Source organism: Engraulis encrasicolus, chromosome 1 (genome assembly GCF_034702125.1).
Source record: "Engraulis encrasicolus isolate BLACKSEA-1 chromosome 1, IST_EnEncr_1.0, whole genome shotgun sequence".
Taxonomy (NCBI): domain Eukaryota; kingdom Metazoa; phylum Chordata; class Actinopteri; order Clupeiformes; family Engraulidae; genus Engraulis; species Engraulis encrasicolus.
The window spans coordinates 32,738,519-32,754,987 of NC_085857.1; the positions used below are offsets into that span (position 1 = coordinate 32,738,519).

General features: G+C 41.6%; 2 protein-coding genes across 2 annotated transcripts; both read left to right on the forward strand.

The window, feature by feature from the left end:
- Positions 1-56: 56 nt before the first annotated feature.
- LOC134457040 (cytosolic phospholipase A2 gamma-like) lies at positions 57-11,920 on the forward strand. Its single transcript, XM_063208782.1, has 11 exons — positions 57-97; positions 1,026-1,055; positions 1,174-1,267; positions 1,785-1,927; positions 2,663-2,867; positions 6,263-6,374; positions 7,240-7,386; positions 7,788-7,877; positions 9,181-9,291; positions 11,079-11,264; positions 11,847-11,920. Exons 2-11 carry the CDS (start codon positions 1,039-1,041, stop codon positions 11,918-11,920), a joined length of 1,179 nt encoding a protein of 392 aa, XP_063064852.1. The 5' UTR covers positions 57-97; positions 1,026-1,038.
- Positions 11,921-12,091: 171 nt separating this feature from the next.
- On the forward strand, positions 12,092-14,946 carry LOC134462421 (cytosolic phospholipase A2 gamma-like). Its single transcript, XM_063215482.1, has 4 exons — positions 12,092-12,126; positions 12,231-12,385; positions 14,281-14,446; positions 14,735-14,946. Exons 1-4 carry the CDS (start codon positions 12,099-12,101, stop codon positions 14,893-14,895), a joined length of 510 nt encoding a protein of 169 aa, XP_063071552.1. The 5' UTR covers positions 12,092-12,098; the 3' UTR covers positions 14,896-14,946.
- The last annotated feature ends 1,523 nt before the right edge of the window (positions 14,947-16,469 follow it).

Below are 16,469 nucleotides of genomic sequence, written 5' to 3' on the forward strand. Positions count from 1 at the left end.
TGTTGAGAGTATAAAATCTCAGCACAACATTTGGTACTAACCATTTGCCAATACCAGATCTGACAAGACGCCTTCATTTGCGAAGCCTTTCAGCAAGGTGAGTGTGTATGTCAATAATTGTGGGTGCTGTGAGTGTAAGGGGAAAAAAAAATCTAGTAACAGACTTCTGCAAAGGTGGTCTGCCATAGTGGCTGAATTATTGATTTATTCCGATTTAAAAATGATATGCTCTGTTATTGGACTCTATATAGGCCCTATATACGTCAGAGAGACTAGAGAGAAAAGAATCTCTGATATACGTACAGTGCAGTCCTTCCCATACTGTATGTTTTGCCGCTTATCAATGTTGTTGGAACAACAACTACTGTAGTAACCTGACTTTCAATTAATCAATTGGCTTTGGAAGTCGCTCATATGAAAGCTACAACCCTCTCAAATGAAGTTTTATATCCAAAAATAAATGTGTTGTACAGAAGAAAGATGAGTCATTTAATGAATGTCAATTAGCACCACAGCAATAAAATATGTATGGGTATTTACGTTCAACTACCATTTACAGAATAAACATAAACAGTTACTTTATATCATTCCATCACATGAATATATGGAAGTGTGAAAAATATTGGTTAAACCAATCAACACTAAACTGTAGTCTGTGTCAGTCAATTGGTGCAACCAGTATATTTTGTATGACTATCTTTTTTATGAGTTTCTTATTCAGTTTTATAACTTTCTTCTGTAAAGTAACATTAACGTTTAATTTTGTGTGTGTATGAAGTTCCCTTTCATACTTGCTGCTGGTGTTGTACAGTAAAGTAGCAAAATGATAAATGATGAAATCTGTACCTTATAGCAATTGTTGGCTATCCATTGTATGGCACACACACACACACACACACACACACACACACACACACACACACACACACACACACACACACACACACACACACACACACACACACACACACCATTTTGGGTTGTGACGGCTATCTACTACTACTGACTGATCACATTTCTTCTAGCTGTGCTTCAGACATGGATGTGGTTATAAGGTATTTGACACGTTTCAACAAATATACACAGTCAAAATGAAATTAATTCAACATCTAGCTAAATTATTTAAGATGTGTTAAGACTATTTATTTTTTCGTTCCCCCTCCTTCCTTGTAGAGACGACCTCTGTGAGAAGGAGAAAAACTACATTCAGAAGAGGCTTCAAACTGTGAAACACTGGGCGAGCGATCATGGCATTCCCTGCAAAGATGTGAGTTGTTGTCCTTGACCAGGGGCGGAGATATAGGGAGGGCAAGCAGGGCAGTTGCCCCTGGGCCCAGGGCCCTCCTGTATTGGTAGTGGGAGCCCTATTGTGACCAGGGCAGGCCGTATGGAGGGCCCTATAAGTGTCTTGCCCTGGGGCCCCTTGTACAATTGTTCCGCCACTGTCCTTGACACATACAGTACAGTATCGTTGCTAGTTCCTTAATTGTGGGATGGGGATGTAGATTTACAACAGTACTCGCTAAAGCATTATTGGCTTGAATTGATCATAGAGTAAAAACCCACTTTATTTGGGCATCTCTTCTTAGTTTTTATTGAGTGCGAGCTTCCGACTTTCTGATTTTGTATTACTCTATATTCCAAGCCATCGCACCACTACACAACTAAAGCAACCTTGAAAGACGCAGGTCCCCTTTTTGAATACATTCTTGAATAGACCATGAAAATAAATACTCTAAAGACAGTGAAACAAAACAACACAAAAACAAGTCTCTCTATTTCAGAATGAGCTGCCGCATGTGGCACTGCTGGGCTCTGGTGGGGGTCAGAGGGCCCAGATTGCCTTTCTGGGGGTCCTACGGCAGCTGGCAGAGGACAATCTTCTGGGCGGCATCCTGTACCTGGCTGGGGTGTCTGGATCCACATGGTCAGTGGCTTACAGCCACTAATCAAATTGTCAACTGATGAGTACTCTTGATGTCATGTCTTTTTTTAACACATAGCCCCATGTTTAACACTATAGTCTATTGAGTAATGTAATGTGATGTAACATAATGTAATGTAATAATGTAATGTAATGTAATAGTCAAATGTGAGGACTGTGGTGCGGAATTTGCTTACTTTACGCAAGCATCCACATTCAGGTCTAATGTTTAATGGCAAAGGATATTCTACACCACAAATGTAAGTGCCAATACTATAATGGAGCATCAAAAGGACAAAATTGGAAATTAATACATAGGGCCTAGCCTATGTAAAAAAAGCAACATAAATCTATAAATTGGCTACAAATTGACCAAAGAAAAGAATGTGAAAAGTACATTATATGTTAATGTGAAGATAAATTGGAAATTAATCATTTTTATTTACTGTTGTATTTTTTTTATTAATACATTCTATAGGTTGTGTATTTCTTTCCAACTTACCGAATATATCCGTTGCTTTGAGGTTGGTGGCAAGGGAGCACCCAGGTTTAGCTGATGGGTGAGATAGTTTGTGAGATTTTCACAACTTCTAGATCCCCATAAAGACGTAAATGTAGGAGAAAGAGAATGTAAAATAATCAGAGAAAGAAGGATGGAAACGCACGTTTACTGCACAATAAGTTTTGCAATTTGAGGTAGTCAGTATTCTGATGTACACCTTTATTTCTTGTGTTCAGGACCATGGCCTCATTGTATGATGAGGTTGACTGGTCAGGAAACGTTGTTGACGAGCTGGTTAAGAAGGCTTTCACGAACATGTCTGAGAATCAGAGCAGTTCATTTCATGACTGTCTACAGTGGCTGAAAAATAGAGACCATGAAGGAAACCTGTCCCTCACCGATTACTGGGGTGTGGTCACGTGCTTCATCAAAGGTGTAAAGGTAAGTGCAGTCACACGCACACACACATACACTACGCACAAAGACACATGCGCGCAGGGACGGATCATGACTCCATGGGCCCCTGGGCAAGACAACAAGAAAGGCCCCCCTCCAGATGTTAGAGACTCTATATTGTTGGGCATTCAGGTGTTTTCCCCTGAAAAATATGTGAAAATAGAGTTGTTAAAAGTGTGATTTTACACAACATGAGAATGGAAATTTAGAGGATTGGGCTTCAGGGCCCTCTGGACTCTTGGGCCCCTGGGCCTGGGCCCGGTAGGCCCTTGCAGTAATCCATCCTTGCATGCGCGCACGCTCACACATGCACGTGTAACAGTACCGAGAGGTAGATACTACTTTAAGCACCAATTTGTGCAACTCAATATTACTTTAACCACACAGGTTTTAGGGTAGAGATGACAGAGACGTCGGTTACAAACAAATCTTTATTTTTCTTAAATGATCAAACATGTAATAATCTTTAAAATACCGGTATTAGAATTTCACACACTCACATACACACACACATGCCAGTGGCGTGGCGTGCATTATTTTTCCGAGGAAGCCAGGGAGAACAAAAAAATAAATAATATAATATAATATAATATAGTATAACATTATTATTAACCAGTAACGGCGGCTGGCTGGGACAACAAGCAAGGCAGAAAGTTTGGCCATGAGAATAAAATCAATAAGGTATTATTTATGAGATATGAGTAGTGACAAGCAACACCGCAACAATTTGCACTTTACGCACGACACCAGATGCTCCACAAGCCCCCTAAACACAATTCAGTCTCATCCTTAGGTGCCAGTTCAAATGCCCCACAGAACAGAATGCAATAACACAGACGGACACCGGACACCATGCACTGACTGACCACTTGATAGTTATTCTACTGATGATAGGTTCAACCGGCTGCTCTGACTGAGTCGTGCACGTCTTGTATCGAATGTCAAATGTTGTGTGTGCGACCTCTCTATGGTTGCGAGATGTATAGCAATTTCCAGCGCAAACATGCTAAAACAAAACCCATTGAAAAATAACCCTGATGCACATGGTTGAAACAGAGCACAACAAAGCACAGAGAAGTGGCATGATGCGTATATTTAGGAACTGGTGGCACATTTATGCCATCTAATAATCACCATAGCCTATTGCCATAATAGCAAGAGCTAACAAGCAGCGAGCAACAAAGCTAAAAACAAAGCTAGCTTCACAAAACGTTAGGTGGTCTGCTTATAATCTACCTTTCTGAAACAATAAAGCAAGTGTGCCTACCGTTGTAGAAGTTATCCTGAACGTATGTGTCCATGTGAACTGAAGATTCTGTCGTTATGTTAAATCCATTTTATGCATTGCCTGCCTTGACATTGGGAGCCATCGGCTGTGTAGAACTATGCGCGCTTTAACTGTCACTATATTTTGCCCGTAGTCTGTTCAATGTAGTTTCTACTGGCAGGTAAAGTGGCTGCCGATCCTGAAGTATCATCCGTTTCCCTCCTTGGCAAATCATAGACGGGCGAGATGATTTATCTCGTGACCAATTTTGAGAAATATGATTGGTCAAGCATTCGTTTTTTTCAAAACTCCAGAAATGTATGGCTGCCAACTCGATTTGGCTCCAGTTTTTTTAAGCATCGAGAGACGTGTAGTACTTTGTTTCACCAGATGGTTACCCAATGGGAGGGGGGTGGGGCGCTATTTCCCCAGCTGGAAAATACTCACAGACAGTGACGTGGAAGGGAATATTAAAATACGATAGACAGAATGTTTTAATGATTAACGGATATTAAAGCTGTTGTTGGGGGAAGTAGGGGATGCCTGGCATCCCTTGGCATCTGCAACGACACGCCACTGACACATGCACACACTCACACGCACACTTACAATGGCTTAGGCCACAAGTAGCCTAGGCCTACAGGTTATGCTCCACCCTAACGGTGATATTCCTAAGAGCCAAACCAATGACGCTGAGGCAAAACAAAATGACTAACACACTACAACGAAAAGGAAAACACACCAAACAAAACAAAAGTAAGGAAAAGCACTGCAAACCAAAATGAAAAGTATTAATACAACAAAACAAACAATAAACTGAAAAAGCACACCATGCAGATTATTCAGCACATCAGTTCACACAGGAATTACCCCATTAACTGGGGGGGTTCGCGCACAGTCACTGCAGCACAAGCAGCCAAAGCAGACATGGACAGACTAACAAACAGGACAAACAAACAAATCACGGGACAAGTGACACCGCGTAGCGAGCTTCAGCATCATGCACCCTGCAAGCCCACACCCAAAGCAGCAGAGCGAGCAGCAAGCAGCCGTATTGCAGCAGAGCGACAGCAAGCAACAGTATTACCGCGGGGGACAGTCACCGTGAGCGGACAGGAGGAGCAGACCAGGGGAGGACAAAGCGGCAACTCTGACTCGTAATTGGTTGGAAGCCCCACGGGCCCGATGTAGCCGGCACACGCCGTCCAGAGAGGCACACGCTGCCAAGGTGGAGAGACTTCGATTACCGAATCGTCTCGTGATGTATGCTGGACAAAGGTCAGCAAGTGCGTCGGAGGGGAAGAGATGGGGCCATACAGCTGGGCAGTTGGCAAACAATTAGCCCAAGCGAGCAGCCAGGGGCACGACGAGTTCCCTCCGGGGCAAAAGCGATGCGTCGCCATCTTCTTTATGCAGGTGTGGCCCCAAAATTCGAAGCTTTCATGGGGCCCAACATTTCTTGCAGCGCCCCTGGGTGTGGCTTGCGGTCACCCAATCGTGAGTTCAGGTGAAGCCCCGCTGGGGGGACTGTCACCAAAGTGTCAAACGTGCACAGGGAGGAAACAGACATGACGGATAGCAATAGAAAGCTCTAATGCTACACACGCATTGCACCTTTTCATGTAAGATGGCATATACCTACTACCTTAGATATATCAATATAGCACATTATCACACAGTTGCCTTGCCATTCAATATCCTTCAGAATGACAGAAGAAAAAACGAATATTTTGGGTGGTGTTATCCAGTGATTGAAGTGGAAAAAAAGAAGTGCAGGAACCCTAACTGTCATCCAAAAAGAAGTGAAGGAACCCTCACCACATATAAAATGCGGCACACAAGATTAGCAGGAACTCTGATGATGAAAATCAAGAGTTGGGGGAACTGAGTTCCCCTGAGTTCCCCCCCACTTCAAGCACTGGTGTTATCCAAAGAGACCGCAGATAAATAGAGATAAATAAGTAGCTCAGAAGTCTACAAGATAATCAAAGGCAGATGAAAAGGAAACTTGAGAGAGAGAGAGAAAGAGACAAACACACACACATACACTCGGACGCATCACTAGACTGACCTAGGCAGACAGACTGACCAAGCAAGTTTGTGTCTTCATCAGCTGGAGACGAGGACCCTTGCTGATGAGGGCCAAAGAGACAAAGGTGGTGCCACTCCGTATCCACTCTACAGTGCTGTGGACAAGAACTTACTACACGAGAAAGAAAAAAAAGGTGAAATGCACAACTTAACATTTTTGATGCTGAAAGGAAGTTGTTAACTCGATGGAGAATATGAGATATAGGCCTACTGATTTTAGCTCTCACTACATCAGTGGTTCTTAACTTTTTTTCTTGACACCCCCCTGACTTGTGTCAAAGATGTATTCTTTGCCACACGTATTCTTTGCCATTCTTTGCATCCATGTAGCATTGCTATATGCTACACGGATCCATTGACTTTCACTAGCTTAGCGACATACTCCCTCTTTTAACTTGTCTTAAAACAAGACAACGGCTTACATGAAAAATAAGACACTTTACCACCTATATAAACCCTGGCCAACAATTTTAACTGTATTCAGCCCCAAAATAGTGGCATACCCCTTTAATGACTTCAAATGAGGATCAAAACACGTTTTATTTTGGCCTAATTGTGGTTGCAAGCACAATTTTGGTCAAAACCTCAACACAAACAAATTTCTGCCCACCCCCTGCAATCTCTGGCGTACCCCTAGGGGGTGCCCTCACCCCAGGTTCAGAACCAAGATGATTAGATTTAAAGTGTTTTTTAAATTATGTGATCAGAGAGTCATTGAAAGACTGGTAATCCAGAGTTTTTGTGAATTGCTTGAAGAAGGTCAGTAGACCGAAATGTCGCAGTAAACCATGCAAATGTGAACAGTGTGCGGGAGCTTTCTTTACTTTAACGTTGGTGAGCAAGGGGTTTCACTCCTACGCACCTGACCAAGGAGGTGTGCAAGAATTCTTCACTTACTAAAATCCAGAGTTTTTGACATGGGCCTATTGTACGTATTCATTACTCCAGACACCCTTTCAAAGGTGAGGTTAAGACATCTAACCAAGACTTGTTTTACAGAGCTGTGGTTTGAGATGAGTCCTTATGAGTCAGGATTCACAGAGCCTGGAGCTTTTGTCGAGACCTCCCTGCTGAAGCAGCCGTTCAAGGGAGGGAAGGTGCAAATGGATTCACGCAGGAAGCCAATGGATATGGTTCAGCTACAAGGTATTTGTTATCAGATTAATTACATTTGTGCAGAACCCATGTTGTATTGCCCTAAAAATAAACTAGACACAATGTAATCAGTTACTGAAGGCATTCTGTCATGTCATAGCAATGAGGTTATGATGTAGTTGAGTCTTTCACTCTACCTAATCTCTCAAACATGCACCACATCACAATTACACACATACTTTACACAATTACACAAATGAACTCTTTGGCGGAGGTAATGATTGACAGTGTTCCGTATGCATTGTTTTATTTATATATATATACTAATATACTAATCTTTACTGTGTGTGTGTTTGTGTGTGCGAGAGAGAGAGAAAGAGAGAGATAGAGAGAGAGAGAGGCAGAGTTGTGTTCTGTTGTGTTGTGTTCTATAATGGATATTTTTATTTCAGGTATTTGTGGAAGTGCTTTTGGAGATGGCAAAACGAACATAAAATTCATCATAGATGTAATCAAGGACTGGTTTCAGCAGTTTCTTCCCGGTATGTATACTGCATCATTGATAATTCATTACCTCTCTTCAGTTTCTCACATGCAGGCTAAACACAGTAGTAGAGAATGTAAGATATTTTCATATACTTTTCCTCCTTTCCATAAGTGCAACACCCATCTAGCCTGATTATCATCAACGTTCAACTTGATCTGAACAAGAGCATAACACTTAACATTTCCAAAACGGCATGGTTGACCTGCCTCCCTTGGTTTGTGGTTGTTTGCTTCCCATCAAAGTGAAAGGAGTTCCCGTATTTACGGGAACTCAGAAAGTACTTGCATTGCTCTTGACCTGACAAGTTGCAACGCCGAAGCTGTTGCGTCACTAGGGTGCGGCCTGGATAAGGCCCATCAAAACCCAACCCCATCGGCCTGTTTAAATCACTATTGCATTGGATTAGATATAAGAATAGAAATGATGGAAAATAATATACATGTGAAAACGTGTAAAAATGTGTATCATTCAATGAAATAGAATGATTTACAAACCCCATCTCCGATGAAGTTGGGACACTTGGTAAACTGTGAACTAAATCAAAATACTACAATTTTCAAAACATTCAATTTGGTCATTAGATGGAGAATAGGGTAAAGACAACATATTAACTTTTAAAAAGAAATATTGTTTTGGGGGACATACTGTATGTGCTCATTTCAAATCTGACAGCTGCAACAATGTCTCAAATAAGCTGAGACAGCACCAGTGAGATGCAATAAACATCAGAATCAGCTAAAACAACACAAGGAATAACATTTCAAAATGAATTATATTGGTGAATGTCAAGGTATAAAACCATCACAGAGAGCCTCAGTCACTCAGAATTAAAAATGCAAAGGGAATAATTACCATAGGCATTATATAATGCCATTACATAAAAAACGACTTGACTAATGTTTTGAATTCACTTTGAATTATTTGATTGTGTGTAGCCTATATAAAACCTATTTCTGTCATTAAAACATTATATAGGTTCATGAGATCATGACACATTGTCTGTAATCTTACTCTGGCAAGCTACTGAAAACTTGACCATACTACTTAATGGGAACAAATGATGCTTAAGCCTGAGCTAAGTAACCCTACTTAACATCTGCACTTGTTGTTCTGTGTATTTCCTGTGCACTACTAGTGTTGTTTGACTATGACGTCCTTGATTGTAAGTCTCTTTGGCTTAAAAGCATCTGCAAAATGCAATGTAAATGTAATGTAATATATCTAGTCAAATGTTGTCAGCTCACTCAAAGGGACTTTAAAAAATGACTGAAAACTGTTTGTTTTTGTGTTTTCTTTAGGCCATGGTGTCTACAACGACATTGTGGAGGCAGCTTTGCAGTTGTTTGAACACTATGATGACATGGAGCTAAGCTACGATACATTGGCTCGGCTAAGCTTGACACTTTGTGGTAGGAGAATTTGCTTTTACATCATGGCCATAGGTCTATGTTGACATGATTATCTACAAATGGTTCACTATTAAAAGCATGTGACAATATTGGCTCGATACAATTAGTGTTGCACCGATACCGATACCAGTATCGGCCGGGGCCCAGATACGGCACAAAAATGGTGGTATCGGTATCGGCAAGTACCAACAAATAGGGCACCGATACCATTTACCGATGCTTGTGACACCTGAATGCAGCCTTGAACTTAATTATTTAATATCAGAGGTATTTAAAAAGTATAAAAAAATTCTACTGCATTCACTTTGTAAAGTATTAGTCTTATTCCTGTTTCCCAAAGGTAGGCAGCAGCCTAACAAAACCATGATAGCAATGATTTTACATCCAAGTAGTATGCAGCTCTTCATATATATCTATACATTTCAAACATAGTGGTATCGGTATGGTATCGGTATCGGCCGATACTGCACAGCCAGGTATCGGGTATCGGTATCGGCCGATACTGCACAGCCAGGTATCGGGTATCGGTATCGGCCGATACTGCACAGCCAGGTATCGGGTATCGGTATCGGGGCCAAAAATTGGTATCGGTGCAACACTAGATACAATATATAGCCTCTATAGTCTAATAGGGCAGTCGGAAGTTCCACATGCACCTAACCGCCCCCTTCAGCACCTCCCCTCCAAAATGTCTGTGCACGCCACTAATCATGGGAATCAGACTTGGTATCTTTCAGTGCAAATCATTTTATTTAGGCTCAAACGGGCCAATTCTCCCCTGAAGACTGGATCTATACATACAGTATGTTTCATGTTTACAAACATTCGTGTTGTGAGGAGGGGCAAGATGCTAAGCAGCCAAACACGTGAGCTAATTTTCCAACAATCAGAGGTTGAAGAGTGCGCCGCCAGGGGTGCGCAGCCAGGGGTATTTATGAACATGCAACCCATGTACGGAACTTGGCAAAGACTCAGCCTCCATTTATCAGGCTATATTTCTAAGGCGATAGAGGGGTGGCAGAGGATTAGAGGGAAGAATCGCGTCGAAAGCATGTAAAAAGTGCACGAGTAGAAAAGACACCACAAAGGGAGAAAGAGTACCATTATATTTTCTACGACACCAGCATACAGACAATGAGGCTGCAACTTTGTGGCGCACTGTCTGAGAATGTGCACAACAACGACAGTAGATGGATTTGCTACCATGGCCCAACTTCACATACGTACCAAGCGATTTCTCACAGGTGACACCTATGACCTTTGTATAAAGGTGCCGCCGCTAGGCATAATCAGAATAAGGAAAGCGCTTAGGACCTCAACCACTTTGCCCCCAAAATTGGGGCCTCCTAAATTGAGATGGACTAAATTATTATTAATATTATTATTATTATTATTATTATTATTATGATTATTATTATTATTATTATTATTATTATTATTATCATCATTATTATTATTTAATTTTAAGGGGTGCCTCTTGACCAGTTATGCTTAGGGCCTCCAAAACCTCAGCAGCGGCCCTGTTTGTAGGCCTATCTCACTGGAGTAAGCAACAAGAAATGAGACCACTCACTCATGCTATTATGCATTGTGCTGGAAACAGATATCCCCATCGTTGTTGTTTTTTTAAGTGTGTCCCTCAACCTCAGTGCTACAGTCATCATCAGACATGGAAATCTGTCATGAATTTTTCAACACAATGGAATAAACCCATGCCATGAACAAAACACACCTGTTGTTGGACTATGTATAGATTTGTAAACATTTTCCTCTGTTCTGTTTTAAAGCTAAAGTAGATTGCTTCGATGTACAAAGCGATACATTGAAGACATTGGATCGTGAAGGCTGGAAAGCAATGACAGATGAGCAAAAACAGCAACATATTCAGAGGATCTTGGAAGAACTCGATCAATCTCTACCTGAGAATCCCCCAGAGAGACTAAAATTGATGTCCTGGAATGATTTTAAAGATGGTAAGTCTGTGTTTAAGTCTGTAAGCTTCTGTTGGTAGGAGGAGGACATGAATGTCCTACATGAATGAAAGTAGGCAGAGCTACATTTGGCACCCTTACAATACCATTCATTTCAATGAGGAGAAAATGGGCCCAGTGAACAAATAAAAGACTATCCGGTAATCCGGTTACATACCGCCATTCAGACACATACCGCCATTCCGACCTTGAATTTTTATTGCAGGAACCATTTTTCCAGATTGTAGGAACTGTTCTTCGAAGATCTCCGACCCTACCTTTAAGGTCCTTTGGACCGTGACAAAATTATACACTAATCCTGTAATTGCGCTGTCACTCTCTCCACTTTCCGTTCGTGTCGCAACATTGTTACAAATGTCAATAGAGTTAGAACGTTGTTCACGCGCCTTTATGTACTTGCAAGAATGTTTAAATGACTCAGAGTGGCTCAGAATGGCAATCAAATACTGTCGGAATGGCGGTATGTCGGAATGGCGGTATGTCGGAATGGCGATTGCCCCCCCGGTAATCCAACACAAAATGTATCACTCCGAGCTCTTCTTGAGCTGGTCATTTTGGCATTAGCGACCATGATGTTGGAGAGTATGTTCGCCTGCAAGCATAGGGACATCCCCAAGTATATCATGAAAAGGGAATAAGGAAAACATTTGTTGTGTATGCTTCGTATGTGATTTTAAAACAGCATTAACAATTCATAATGCAAATTATGTGCAATTATTAAGTTCAATTTGACAGAAAAGGTATTTTTCTTCTTGTTTAGGCTTCCGTTACCTGGCGAAGGCTATTGCTTTAGCCTGGCACATGAACTTCGGGGAAATGCCCAATATCCTGTACAACCTGCAAGGTAAGAAGTCTGTCTGCATGCTCTGAAAAGTGGTAAAATGTACTGTAATTACTTACTTACCAGTTCAATCCTTTTTAAATTACTGTACCAATCATAATCTGCAGACAGCCGGGTCCCAAAGAACATGTGCGAGGAGGACATCATGCATGTGATAGATGCAGGACTCTACCTGAACTCTCCCTATCCGCCCATGCTGGGGAGGAAAAGGGGCATCGACCTCATCATCTCCTTTGACTTCTCATCTGGCGATCCCTTTGAGGTACATAACATAAAACTAACAAAAATAAGAGCAAATAAAAACTAATGCTTCTAGGCACAAATTATAAAACCTATATTTGTTTTAAGTAAGGGTTAACGTTCGGCGAGAAGGTCGCTACCGTGGAATAGCAGCACGACAGAGAGAATCTTTAGACCCCGACGCGGAGCGGAGGGGTCTTGTTCTCTCTGAAGTGCTGCTATTCCACAAAGCGACCGACTCGCCGAAAGTTAACCCGCTTATTATATGGATATACTTAAATGATTCACACATGCGGGGACATTTCTTTAGACCTATTTAATGTTAAGATTGTTGCTGCGCAAACCAAAACAGTGCCGTTGTGGAACACCGCTAGGCAACAGCTAGGTAGGCTAGCCAGGTCAACAGGTGTTGTCTATCACAGCAGCTGATTAGAGTGACAAAAGACCGGCCCCCCTGCGGAGTGATATGAAACATTCGCTTTAGCCACTGACTTGTATACAAGCCAGTGGCTTTAGCAGTGAACGTCTTGTTGCCATTGACAGCGGTAGCCAGGACAACGGGTGCTGTCTATCACAGCAGCTGATTAGAGTCTTGTTGAAAAGTCGCTTTAGCAGTGAAAAGTCTTGTTGCCATTGACAGCGGTCTGTTATAGACCAACCCGTCCGTTATCGAAAAATAACAGACGTGCGAACGTTGGGGAGCCCCGTTGAAATGAATGGAGCATTCGACAGATGACGTCACAACCATATAATAAAGTAAGTTAAAATAAGCCTGGGAGAGGGATTATTCAAAGAATAGGGGATGGGATAGATCATCTAGGCCTAGTGTTTTCAAAAAACTTGAAGAACAATGGTTTTTTCACACTATATTGAAATTGGGTAACACTTTACTTGACACCGGCGTCATACGTATGACATAACAGTGTCATAATAGTGTCATGAACGAGTTGTCAACATAATGCCAATGTCATAAACGTTTTATGACCATGAAAAGTTGACATTGTTAGGCCTGTCTCTGTCATAACCGAATTTCACCTAAAGACAAAATCATACAATGTTTATGACATTGACAATGTTTATGACACATTCATGACTGTATTATGACTGCATTATGACACCGTTATGTCATACGTATGACGCACTTGCGTCAAGTAAAGAGTGGCCTGAAATTGTAACACCTGATACAAGTGAAGGTCAAGAAACCAGACTACACCACCTAAGGCCCCACCCTTCAAAACCTTCAGTGGTTCTAAGGGAAACTCCCACACAGATACTTCGGTGTACACCACGAATGGACAGAGACATGTAATCCACTACAGTCAACAAGGCCTATGATGAAAGTTACACCATCCCTTCTGTGAAACATGGTGGTGGATCGCTGATGTTTTGGGGACATAGGGGGAGCTTCAGCACTGCATTTGTTCTCCATATTCAAGGAATGATGAGTACATTAATTAAAACATAGGAGACTTGACACTCATCAGCCTTAAGACATTGTTTGGACATGCCAGCATGACAATAATGATAATTAAAAACAAAAGCCAAGTCAATTTGTCATAAGCTTCATAAAAATTAAGCTTGAGCAGTGGTCCTCTCACTCTCCTGACTTCAACGTCATTGACCCACTCAGGGGAGACCCCAAACATGAGGTTCTGGCAAGACACCCAAAAATATTATAGGACACAGTCATTCTGCCACAACGGCTGGGCTGTGTTGCTGTGTGAGGAAATTAAGAACCTTTTCTACATCTACCACAAACAATCTCAAGCGGTCATTGATTTTAAAGGGGGCAGTGCGCAGCATCAAGAAACTACTACTCGGATATGTAAACTTTTGATTCACATTCTGCCAGGGCATGTAAACATATGGACAGCATTGTAATGTTGCTATGCTTATGCTATACCATTTGATATTCAGACAGTGGATGTTGCCAGTCGTTATGCAAAAACATGCAAGGTGCCTTTCCCCAAAATCAACTTGGAAGGCACCGATGACGACTGCCCAAAGTCCCTCCACATTTTTGAGGAAAAGGGCAAACCCACGGTCATCCACATTCCTCTCTTCAACGTAGATAACTGCAAAGGTGAGCAGAGTTTAAACATTTCTCTCCTAATTTAAAGACGTGATAAGTTGTCCGGATGAAATGCGGAAATGGTGACTCTATATGACCTTTTGATTGTAATCTATGCCAGTTCTACTCATCACAGTTACCAAAATCACAAGGTGTAGGCCTATTACAGTTTCTAGTTTCAAAATTAAGGGAGAAAAAAAACAAACAATGAACTTGTGTATGGTTTTAGCAGTCAACTTAGGAGAACCAAAATGTTTTTGGCAGTCAATGTGTTAATATTTCCTTCTGAAAACCCCTTAGACAGAGAGGGCGTTAAGAGAGAAAGGAAGGAGTACGCCACTTTTCAGCGACCCTACAGAGGCATGGAGAAGATCAATCACCTGGCAGACCTGGCGGGTCAGAATGTGAAGGTCAACAAAGAGGCCATCTTGAAGGAGATTCGCAAAGTGGCCAGAAATTAGCTCAATGACCATGTGGACAATATCCATGTGCCGAGCTGTCTCTCTTACACACACAGATACACACACACTTTCTCTCTCTCTCTCTCTCTCTCTCTCTCTCTCTCTCTCTCTCTCTCTGTCCATCTTTGACTATATCTCTCTCTCTCCACACACACACACACACACACACACACACACACACACACACACACACACACACACACACACACACACACACACACACACACACACCCACACACACACACACATTTTACTTCTTTATTTAGATTGACAGATATACAATTATCATGGCACAATCCAAATTTGACTTAAAATGAGTCTTATACGGCACTAGAATCTTCTGTTCATAATGTTCAAAGGATAAAGGTGGCAACTGCGTTTCCATATGACACACACACACACACACACACACACACACACACACACACACACACACACACACACACACACACACACACACACACACACACACACACACACTAGCCAGTAGTCACCTAGAGTCCCTTTGAATAGTCTTGGAACAACAAACCAAATTTTCTTGTTTTTGTAGTCCACTGAAGACATTTGGATTTGAGTTCAAAAGATGTCTTATGTTTTATGTCTTACTCGGTCAAGACCAAAAATTGGGATATTTGCCTTTCTGTTGCAATACATTTGGAGGGAACTGTATATTACACTACAGGATCTTGAACAAATTGAGTTGTTTCTCACGCAAACCAAAAGTAACGGAGGCTAACTAGCAAAGTTGGCGTGTAACGTTAGTAAACCTCCCTCCCAAAGCCTCATACAGTGTCAATGCCGTTCGTTGGACTGGGAGACTGGTCTCTTAGTCCAGTGGTATCGTACTCTGTCTCCCATTGCCAGACCGTTGTAGTTGACGAATTTGGATTTTATCTCAACCAGCTTTAGAAGGGCCGTCTATGGGCATGTTTCAAGAATTTGCAATGCACCAAGTGTTCAGTAGTATTCACTGGTGTTCCTTAACCATTTTCGTAGCGAAATAAGTTTCACTTTCACTTTCTTACACATAGTGGCAAATAAAAAATGACAGAAGCCGTATTTCGTCTTCAACTCGTTAGGGACTGCTAGTGAACACCACTAACCACTTTGTGAGCTGTACACTTTCGAAAACAAATGTTAAAGGTGATTTTAAGAACAGAGTTGCAGGTGCCCATAGACGTTCATTCTAAAGCTGGTTGAGATAAAATCCAAATTAGCCAAATAACAGAGAATGCAGCAAACATTAAATAAACCGTGAGGGGGACTCTAAAACATTGCAGACCACTCAGAAACGGGGCTTAATGTTCAAAAAAGTGAATTTCCCTTTTAAGTCAAACTCTCAAATTTGTTTTCATTCATCACTGCCTTGAGAATAAATGGGGGTGGCGTACACAGACTGAATTTACCATTGTTCATCATATATCGATTTTCATCATAGATGGATTTCGAATTACTGAAAAAAAAAAATACAGAGGACATGACCTCTGTGTGTCCTCAATGGTAGTTACGGCCATGTGGGGGTGTGTTTGTGTCCCTGTGTTTCAAGAGAAATCTGGTACTGACTACCCAGAATT